General features: G+C 43.9%; 1 protein-coding gene across 1 annotated transcript in view; it reads right to left on the bottom strand.

The window, feature by feature from the left end:
* Positions 1 to 10760, bottom strand: part of bcl11ba (BAF chromatin remodeling complex subunit BCL11B a) — a 35780-nt gene extending 25020 nt beyond the window's left edge. Inside the window, exons 1-2 of the mRNA XM_031736957.2 lie at positions 10025 to 10760; positions 1795 to 2280 (exon numbers count right to left, since the gene is read on the bottom strand). Of these exons, the coding sequence (XP_031592817.1) occupies positions 1795 to 2280; positions 10025 to 10079 (541 nt within the window). The 5' untranslated portion in view covers positions 10080 to 10760. The remainder of the gene's footprint in view (positions 1 to 1794; positions 2281 to 10024) is intronic.
* Between the last annotated feature and the right edge of the window lie 766 nt (positions 10761 to 11526).

Here is an 11526-nt window from a genome sequence, read left to right as displayed (position 1 = left end):
ATCACATGTGATGAGATTTCTTAATCAAGTTCAAAATAAAAATAAAATATTATAGATCATTTCAAAGCTTTCAGAACTGTTTCAGTCAGGTGAGCCGGCACTAAAACGTCCCTAAACATTGCATTTGTATTTGTTTAGCTCTCGTTCATGGAGCATTTAAGCTGATTCCACTAATCAGCTCAGTTGATATGTAGGCCTACATATAGTTGGTGAGATTATTGAGGAATGTGTAGGTTCACAGGAAATCGGTCTTTTATTATTTATTCATTCTGAATAATGCCTGAAGGATTTAAAGTAGCGATGCTAACCATGCTGCCTGTGCTAACAGACTGTTAGTCTGCAGACCGAGGCTGCGATCCTCAGTGCTGCTCAAACTGACCTCTAGAAAAGCACCACAGTGTTATTGTCACAGGCTTCTTTACAAGTGTCTTGACTGGTTTGAGCGATAACCGCTGGTCCCACACACACACACACACACACACACACACAGACAGATGCTCTCCTGCTAAACTGCCTCTTTACTTCACTGAATGGGGATGAAACTAGCCTCTTTTTAATCCCTCTTTCTGTCTTTTCCCACTTTTTCTTCTCCTCTCGTGCTGTTTTTTTTCTGCCTTTGCTTATTTGAATTTTAATGAGCTTTTCACCTTTTTAAGCAGATGGCTTAGACTGGATTTCTCCATGAAAGTCGGGGTGAGTCTCTCTGTCATGTTTTGCTCAATTTGTTTCAACCGAGTCCTTGAGGGGGTTTAGAGATTTGCCTCCCTAATTTGCCTGTCTCACCCCTCTTCCTCGTCTGTCCCTCTGCTGTCCATGTCCTCTAATGAAATGAACGTCTCTCTTCCTCTGCTGAACGAGAGGACGCCACCACACAAACGAAACAGGAATATATTTAGACTGATTAAAAAATGGCTGGTTTGTTACTACCTAAAGATTTTTCTTTGGGATTAAATGGTTCAGCATTTTCGGAAAACTGATCATTACCTATAACACATCCGGATAACAATGATAGTTTATTCCAGGTTCTGGCAGGCCACAAACTCAAGCTTATCCCAGCAGCTGATTTCAGTGCCAGAGCACATCAGCTGATATCCTTCGATGCATCCAGGTGATAAATGAAAGTACAGATCCTCGTCTGTAAGCTGTTGTCAGAGGTGCCTCGTGTCCATGTGTGTGCATTGTAACAGAATACGAGTTGATTCAGATGAAATGAGCTTGAACTTTCTGAGTCAGAGGGACTAGCCTGGGACGAACCTGCTCACACCTCTAAAGGTCACAGATAAATATGCTACAGCTGCCGATGCGACAAAGAAAAAGCAAAAGTTGTGGTTGGTTTTTGAGGCTCAGACTGAAGCGTCAGCGGGAGGATTTGAGCTTTTCCCCCTTCTTAAAGAAACCAAACCTCAATCTGAATCTGGCAACATGCTGACGAGTCTGCACAGCAACGTTCATCAGAAAGTGAAAATACGGTGCTCTCAAAAATGATTTGCTCCGTTCCTGATGGTTTTTCTTTTTGCATATTTGTCTCACTTAAATTCTCTTTAAACCATCAAAAAATGTTCATGTTAGCCAAAGAAAACCAGACTTTTTAAACTGTGGGTTCAATTATTCATGAAAAATATTTATTTAGACCTACCTGGCCTGCCCTTATGTGAAAAAGTAATAAACGCAGCTGAAGCTGAGCTGACTTCATGAATTTAATTAGACATAAAAGTGACATTTATGTATTTGTGCACTGCTTAGAAAGAAGACGCTTTAGTGTGTTTCCCAAAATGCTGCGTATGTCACGTCTACCTGATAGCGTGTTTTCCTGCTTCGGGCAAATTCCTTTGGTTGGTGTCTTCTCACCTCGTTCCCCTCTTCCTCCCACCTCATCTTCCTCCTCTGGTGTCACCTGGATGCCGACCTCTACTGGCTCCAACACCTTTCTTAGCTCCACCCTCTGCACGTAGTGATGAAGGCTCTGCAGAGTTGGACTGTCTCCCTGTCCTCCTCCTCCTCGGTCGTTCATCTTGTCATAACAGCCGTTGGCCAGCAGCGGTGTTTGGCACTGCTTCTTCTTGTGCTCAATGAAGAGGAGTATGTCGCCCAACGGGAAAGTCATCTGGCACTGGCCGCAAGTGAGCAGGTCGTGGTCAGAGTGGAGGCCAGGTGGCAGGGTGTGAGCCAAGCTGGGGTCCAAAGGATGGGGACGTAGGCCAAGTGGATTGGAGGGCAGGGTGAGTGGGTTGGAGGGTAGGGATTCGGAGAGCAAAGCGCCATCTGGATGCTCCACCTCCGCTGCATGAGAAACAAAACAGAGGAGACATGTCAGAGTTAATCTGGGTGTATGTTTGCTCATCACATGCTGAAATCTATACATGACGCAAACGTGTAATTAGGTTACCACGTGCCTGAGCGACACAGTAAAAGAGCTGCTGTGCAGACACAGAACGATCAGAATCGTGACCAACAAGCAAAATAGCATTAAAGTACCATTTAGACCAGGCGGCACTTCACTCACTTAACATAAGGCTTAATGGTCATTGTGTGGTGGCTCCGACCCAGCAGTGCAGCTTCATATGTGTGCAGTCACGCCTCCATCACGCTTTGAAGCTTTTTCAAGACATCTAAAAGTCCAAGAAGCTGAATTTTCAGCCACCATCTCAAACACGTCACAAACTATATATTTCAGAATTTTTCAATCTGAAAGACCAAAGTGCGGATAATATACACCACATACTGCTGCACTGCACACACACTTTTATTTAGTCTCACACCTCTGAGGAAGGAAGGAAAATGAGAACTCAGCAAAGGTGTAAGTGAGAAGCTCTACATTGACTAGATCTAACGCTGGGTTACGTCACTCTCCACGTCTTTCAATGGAGTCTTTGCTAATCTCACATACTCCAATGGAAAAACCGCATGTATGAGAGTTCAGTTGAAACTTGTCATTTCTGAGAATGTGCTTGTTTAGTATGTGGTTATGACCCAAAGTGGGTTGCCGTAGTCCTCGTACATGTTTTTTCAGTGTTTGTGAATGAGCAGATGGGTTTTGTGCAGTATTCTGAATGTTGCTGTAAAACAGCAGTAGGAGAGCACATGTGTGGTGTTTGCAAAGGCCAACAGCCTCATGAGGGAACGAGCTCTGTAAGTGAGGGCTGCCTCCAAAAGCAACGAGAAGGTCTGAACGAGGGTGGAGGAACAACTGACCCTCTGAGGTAAAACGAAGCAGGAATGCTGATGATGATGAAGAGCAAACTCATCACCATCACCTCTCTCTGTCTCTAATACAAGATGATGGATTAGCAGCAGGCTGGCCATTTGTCTCAGCCTCCACATTAGAAATGCAAACAGATTTGGGATGTCAAACGTGGATGAAGGCTCCAGATGGAACACCCCACCCCTCGCTACCATATACCTGTTTTAGGTCTGCTGTTAAACATACAAAGACCATATTGTACTTGTATCGTATCATATATAATACAGTACAAATATACAAATTCATTTCTGTATTCATAGTTGTTTCAGTCTCTGTCCCGCTGATATTCATCTGCACTGGAGTGTATGTGCTGCACTCATTATATGTTAGAAAATATCAGTCTGTGCACCTCTAAGACTCACAGTGTGTGTGTGTGTGTGCGTGTGTGTGTGTGTGTGCGTGTGTGTGTGTGTGTGTGTGTGTGTGTGTGTGTGTGTGGCCTGCAGGCTGCAGCCATCTGTCCTGTACAGTGGTAGCATGTTTCCCAGTACTAAACATTAGAGAGAATAAAACCAGTGAGCTGACCTGGAACAAATCCAATCTACATGTATGGTGACCCCCCCCCCATGCAAATCTAACTTCATATTAGAATTATTACTAATATGATTTTTTTAAAGAGCTAGTCTTAAATGCACAGCTGACTTCCTGTGTCTGTGACGCCGATCAGCTGCTGCAGAATTTGATTTGTTTTGTTTTACTACAGATTCACACTGAGAAAGCACAAACACTCAGTTCTCATAACTATACTGTAAATAGCACATCCGCTAAAGTCTGCATCAAAACTTTGTCACAGTCTGCGGCAAACCCCCGAATGTGTGTGCAAAAACCTGGTTTTAGCCTGATTCAGCCTAATGAGGCTTCGGTGAGTCAGGTTAGAGCGATACGCAGATATCGTTTAGCAAGAGACAGCGGAAAGGGAACATTTGAATATCAATGACTACTATAACACAGCAGGTTTACTCTCTCCACATCGACCAGAGAGTCTCGTTTTAGCTGTGCGCTAAAATAGATGAATTTATTTCATTGTTCTTCTGCTAAATGTCTTTACAAAGAGGTGTGCATTAACAAGACCCCAACCTACACAAATCACCAGCGACCCGACGGATCTGAAGAAGTTGAAGCAGAAGGCTTTGGAAATTCAGTGTTTGTAGGTTCTCTTAGTTTTGAATTCAGAGCAAATGTTTTCCCTCAGCAGGTGATCATCACTGGGGTTTGGTTCCCTTCGTTTCACCACCTTTCACCACACGTGCTGTACATCCATGGAAATCTTTCACACACGTATCCTTCACACAAACGGGAGAGCACATTCCTGGCCACATGCCAATCAAATATTTGTTTCCGCCTCTCCTCGAGAGCTGTTTTCACGATTTTACTTTTATCTGCCGCCACAGTTAGGCTGATGGGAAAAGCACCCAAATTGCTCCCAGAACCAGAAAGATTCTGCCAGTTGAGACCAGTGATAATGTGTGTGTGTGTGTGTGTGTGTGTGTGTGTGTGTGTGTGTGTGTGTGGGTCTTGACTAAAATGATCACAACTCGACTTGGCTTCTGTGTTTTTTTACCATTACCTCGTACACACACACACACACACACACACACACTTAAATCAAGATATAATGTTTGTGGCTGAGACTGCACATTACACTCACACACTCACACACACACACAGAGGTGTAACACACTCCCTCACTGCACGCACTCAAAGCTGACAGCGGCTCGCTTACTCGTCGACTGATAAACTCTTTATTTACCCGCACTGTCACTATGTACTGTTACACACACACACGTGTACACACTGCTGCACCGTCCACTTTATTTATCTAAAATTATGAGCTTTTTATTGTTTTGCAAGAGTGACTTTTATTTGTGAACAAAGCCGAGGTTGGTCCTGGACGTGACTCGCACACACGGTCCGATGCAGCTCGTACGTGATGGACCGTAGATGTCGGTGATAGCAGACGAGTGAAAGGAAGACTCAAACTGATGAAAATAATCTGCCACCGCAGAGACTGTCAATGTTAAGATGTGCCCTCAGAACACTTTCGTCTAAACAGGAAGTGGCTTTCCATACAAAGTCAGTATTGAGAATACAGTTTTTAAAACTTCAGTCGCGTTTGTGACGTATATTTATTGTACGCTGACGACTAAAAGTCATTTAATTTACTTTTGTAGATAATCCAGCCTCTTGTTCTTTTTATAAAAAAATGAATTTTCAACATTTATTGTAACATTTTAAACTTCACTCTATACTTTGGCTGTAAATATGTCGACGCTGTACGGGAGTGCTTTGTTAGCAGGTGTTAAAGGAAGCAAACGGTATCACGTCCCCCCAGTTTCAATCTTCACTCACTTCCTGTCACCTCTCTTCTTCTACCTATGAGACTAAAAATGCCTCAGAAATGTTTGGCTTTTGTTTTCTTTTAGCTGAAACTTCAAAGGATCATTTTCAGTGTTTAAGCGATTAAAAACATGCGAGAACGTGTTTTTACTCACAACCTGTTTTCAGATTCAGTCGAGGTTGAAATAAAGACCAATTTAAGCTTAAGTGGATTGTAGGATTGTAATGGTGTATTTGAGTCCACTGCCACAGCAGCCACAGCGAGTTACAGAGACATGAGAGCAGAGCCACCTGCCCAGGAGGTGCTGCAGCGGAAAACAAGTGCTACTCACAAATAAGCAGAGCAACTGTGTCAGAGGCTCATCATCCAAAGAGCATAACTGAGTGTGAGGTGTACTTCAACATCTCAGCTTTAACCTCTGTAAGGTGAAGATGGTGACTAATGTTTTTTTTGTTTGTTTGTTTGTTTGTTTAATTTTTTTTTGTGACATGCAAAAAATTTTCAGAATCACCAAAATGACAGCACATGCATTCATTTTAATGCTACAATTATTCTTTTACTCATTTAAATTTAAATGTTCCAAATAGATAAAAATACACAGAAATAAAAAAACAATCAAATAAACTTGCATTTGTAGATTTCTAATGAAAAACGAAATATTATGAAATATGTTTTAAAACAGTTTGAATAAGAACCCACAGGACAAAAATACATGCAGAAATATTTACACACAGGAATTTACTACAACTTTAAAATGTGGCTCCAGTCATACGCAATGGTGCACGCACACACGCGCGCACACACACACACACACACACACACGCACACACACACACGAAATGTGTCAGTCACTCATTGCTGTGAATTGACATGTATGCTCTAAATAAGAAGTGCCACGGAGAGGCAGACAGTCGAGTGTGCAGCTGTTGACAGTTAAGAGAGGTGAATGTGGTCTTTCAGCGCTGATGTCATCTGATTAACACGCACACACACTCACACACACACACACTCACACACACAGAGCACATTTCCACTTCTCTCATTGGCAGTGCACTGTGGCTCTGACAGCCTGAGAGCTCCCCCTAGCAGGAAGAGACGCAGAGACAGAAGAAGACAGACAGCTTACAAAGCCTCAGCTGAGAAAACCAGCACTCTGGTATGCAGGATATGTTGGAGTGTGTGTGTGTGTGTGTGTGTGTGTGTGTGTGTGCGTGTGTGTGCGTGTGCGTGTGTTATGTAGCTGTGTGAAACTGTGTGCACGTTCAGGCATGCTTTGGGGAAAACTTGCTGCTCATCCGCACACACACTCCACCTTTAAGGTTGCATTTATGTTTTTTAACATAAATGTTTTCTAATTTCCAACAAGAATAAAAAGCTCTTAAATCATAATTTACAGGGAAGAAAAATTGTGTGAAATTTAAGGAAACACAAATTTTTATTTTTAACCACTAAAAATTTGGTTGATGGTTTAAAACCCGGCAGCTGCGCAAATTATGTCTCTTTAGAAAAAACACGCCACGCCGCGCCACCACAGACGTTATTTATGTCAGTTTACCGTGGAAATAATATGATAATACGTTTTTTTCTGTTTGTTTGTTGTTTACCCTTTAAGTCGGGAGACGTTTATGAAAATAATGAGCATTAAACTATTTGGATTTTCATTACGTATCATTCACAAATGTGATCCTTAATGAGCCACAGTGAAGCAGTGCATTTTCATTTGTGCCATTTGAACCACACCTCATCCAGAGAACGCTTAAAAGAAGGAGATGCTGACTTCTTTCTTCGCCTCTCTCTCTAACAAAGACATAGCCCCAGCAGGGTGCGTGGCTATTTGACAAGCCGAAAGGAAACATGCATCTCAAGTGGGCAAGTGCAATTTACACACAGCCCTCTGTGTGTCTCTGTGTGTGTGTGTGCGTGTGTGTGTGTGTGTGAGAGAGAGAGAAAGAGACTACAATGGCAGCTCTCGTCCTGTTTGTGTCTTTTCATGCTTAAATCAGCCTCTCAGAGCAAAGCCAGGCTTATTTGGAGTGAATGAGAAGCAGAAGGCACCTTCAGGTGTAAACTGTCTGCTGCTGCTGCTGCTGCTGCTGCTGCTGCTGCTGCTGCGAGAAGAAAAAATGCACCCAAATCTGTGAGACAAACACAACAATATAAAGTCCCACTGATGAAGCTCATGCCCCTGAGGGAAAAGTTGCACCAAATTCCGCTCTGGGTGGCTTCTTGTTTGATTTTACTGTGATAGGGAAGAGCTGGGTTTGGTGCATATTTAGTGTAGAAGAAGACAATAAACATGCAAGTGGTTCTTCCGTGTTCAGTGAGGGCAACAACGATCAGCTGATCCAAACTGTGATTGCTTGTTGATTTAATCAATTGGGAAAAGGAAAGAAATGGAGGATTTTTAAAACTGTGTGAATGATCTGCGATCAGAATCAGGAAGATTTGCAGAAAACTGGGAGCATCGGAACACACTTTGTGACTGAGGCCTCTCAAAGTGCACTGACAAATAAGCCCACAAAAATCTACCTCGCCGTTCCTCGCTCTTCCTGCATATATACTAAGAAGCAAATCTTCTTCAAAAGTGCACAACTATTATTTTGTAGAGTGTGTCATGTTGCAAAATCCAGATTATAAATACACGGCACTCAGAGCCAGGTCAGAGGGATTTGATCACCTGACAGCTCCAGAAGAATTCTTTGAAGATTTTGGCATGAGTGGAGGATTCACTCACGTGTGTTCATTTGCATATGTGTGTGTGTCTGTTGACGTCTACGCTCACATAAATAAATGCATGTGTGTGTGTGTGTGTAAATCATAAATTACAGAATGTGCAGAAGCATGCGTTGTTGCTCATTTATTAACCTCCACCTTCATATTTCGAGTCTGTCCGTCTGCTCTGAGCAGCAAAGGCTGATACCATTAGAAACAGTGCCTGGGCCTGCACCAGTGCTGCCTCTGTCTGCTCCTAATGTGAGGGCACATTTTTCAGTCTAACTTAGTGACTTCAGGTGTTTGTCTCTGTTTGGGCTGACACCACGATGGCCTTGCAGCAAACAGATGCCTGTGTGGCCTCAAACCCCTGCATGCACTCAGGCTGAGTCCGAGAGGTAAATGTTACACACACTGAGGTGAACACTGATACACTGTAGTGTAAGTTGATCTGATCTGGCAGCATTCACACAGGAGAAGTCTCCCCAAATAACCTGCAGCTGGAGCACAGAGGTGAGTAAGGTACCAAACATACAGATCTTAAAAAATAAAATAAATAAAACCACTGCTTTGATGAAAAAGGAGCTCAGCCACAACAGTGAAGATTTACTGTTTGTCTTCGTTCATCAGCAAAACTGATCTGAGGCCAGAAAATATTATTTGACGCTGAGAAGTTTAGTGGCAACGTGATCCTATCATTGGAAATTAATTTGAGTAATTAAGACGTTAAATGTGACTCATAAGTTTGTTTAAAAATAAATCAATAATAAGCTGCGGACTCTTGGAGGTGTTGGAAATTAATCTTCCATAGAATTATCTCCGAGACGCCGTCACTCACTGTGTTCCGCATTAAAGTGCCGTGAGGGAAACCCTGAAACCCTTTTTCTTTCTTTCTTTCTTTCTTTCTTTCTTTCTTTCTTTTTGCAGACCTATTAAATAATCCAAACCTGGCATTAATATTACAGCCACGGGAGGAATGAGCTTTGCATGCGTGCGGCAGAAAACAGCATGAAAGAGATGGGCCAATTAAACAGACGAACAGGACGGACGGGAAACCGTAACGTGCAAAATTCAGAAGACGGCGATAAAAGATTGTAAGAGATTGTAAAACTGAGCCGCTTTAAAATGTGCGCGAGGAAATAAAATTACGATTTATTTGACAATACTGTTTGTTGAAAACGTGTAAAGTTTTCTGACGCTTCAGCGTGAAGGATCCACGCTGTCTTCGTGAAAAAGAAATTAGCAGAATTAGCTCGAGTGTATTTTTCTAATATGAGGTGCGTTGTTTGTTTGTTTTTTAAGCGTTGTTTAATGTGTTCCGGGGAGCGCGTGAAGCTGAAAAAAATTTAAAAATAAAGTGTAATTATCCCCGCAGTGATCACGCTGCTCGCCCCTCATTTCAAACAAGAGGTGGAAGAATAAAGTTTAAATAAAGTACAATTTCTCCACGAGCGATTTTTACAGTAAAAGTCCGACACGTGCTTGTGGACTTCTTTTTTTTTTTACTCTAAATTCACTGTAATTATTTATAGAGAGTAATCATCGGATAAGCAAAATAAAGCGTTTGTCTATTTTTTTCCGTAAACCGAGAGAGAGGAGAGGATGGCCTCGGGGAAGCAAACTTTCTGTTCCAGCTCTGAAAATGTTCATTTTATCACCCGGAAAAAGTACTTCAATAAATCAGCTCCTCTGCACAGTCACGCGTGAAAAGCTGTGAACGTGTCAACACTTACGCGTTATTTCTCTCTGGGACAGGTGCTGCGGATTCCCCTGCTTGCGTCGGGACATCGCCCTGGCATTTACACTGGCATCGCCCGGAGAGCGGCGCTGGAAGGGTCGGCTCTCCTTCTCCTCCTCCTCTTCCCGCTCCGGCTCCTATAACCGACCAATCCGCCCACAAACAGCCTGCTTGTTGGTCCCCCGAGCTGACCACTAGATGCTGGGCCGAATATCGCCCTGGAGGTGATCTCTTCAGCGGGCAGTGGCTCCTGCGTTCCGCGGTGGCCGGCCGTGGCGCAGCGCCGGGCGCTCGTTCGGAGTTCGGTGCCAAAGTGTCTGTGCGCCTCCTTTCTTCGATCTGAGGTGAGGGAGGGGGTCGCTGTTCTCTCCGTCGCTTTTACACCATCTGTCAGCGGCGAGCCGAGAGAGGAGCGGAGAGTGAAGGATGGAGAGACGGAAGGAGGCGAGAGGTCACCTCCTGATGGTCAGTCTCTAACTGTGTCCACTATCCGGCCACGCCGGACACTACCCGCTCCTGCCCGGTGGAGGCGTGCGTAAAAAAGGAATCCAGTTTTCTTCCCGGCACTTCTCGAAATGTGGCCAAGTGGCTGGCACTTCTACTGCACTGACAGCAGCGGCCGGGCGGGTGAGACTTTAACTGTTCGAGTCAAAGCAAAGCCACTGTGTTTGCTCTCTGTGAGTCCCGCATCCCCCGGACTGTGCGTGCGGCTCTGAGCGGCTCTGTGTGGCTCTCTGGCTTCTACGATGGGAGAAAACTCAAGTTCAAGTGCGGACGTGACGTTCAGTCTGCGGTGAGAAGGGAAAGTGGAGACTGAAGAGCACTGGGGGCGACTAGTGGTAGCTTTCACACACACGTACACACACACACACACACACACACACACACACACGTGGGTCTGTGGTACGCACGGCAGCAGTGGTCAGAGTCGCTCAGGTAATCTCCGCCAATAAAGCCTCACTGCCGCATTTATTTCTGTTAAAGAGTGACCCGAGGGGCTTCCGTACCTGCTGTCCACACGATGCTGGACTCTTTGCGCTCACATTTAAAATCCACGCACTTCCATAATGTCTTAACAGACAATAATGTCTTAACGTTGCGCTACTTCACTTTGTCGGATCCACTTGTCCTAAATTCACATTTTTATTTGACCATCCTAAATATGGTGACAAGTGCGCATGAGGTGACTTTTACCGCATCAGAGGCCTTCCCGCTAACTGTACAGCTCCTCTCCCCTTTCAACGTGCACATGTGTAAAAACAAAAGTACTCCTTAAATATTTTCTGATGCACACCGTTTATTAGCAGACCGCCTGAAATGTCATTTCACATTTATTTCACTCCGACTTGGAGTCAGATCAGTGCGTCGCTGTGGCCTAAATTTACGCACAAACGTATCGATCACACGCACATGTTTGACGCGTTTTTCATTCACATCCAAATTAGTTAATAATAACCCGCGTGGGTAGCTTCTAGTTTGTAAATACACGCCTCATTC

Source organism: Oreochromis aureus, linkage group 19 (assembly GCF_013358895.1).
Source record: "Oreochromis aureus strain Israel breed Guangdong linkage group 19, ZZ_aureus, whole genome shotgun sequence".
Classification (NCBI taxonomy): domain Eukaryota; kingdom Metazoa; phylum Chordata; class Actinopteri; order Cichliformes; family Cichlidae; genus Oreochromis; species Oreochromis aureus.
This window is presented reverse-complemented; position numbering and strand designations above follow the sequence as displayed.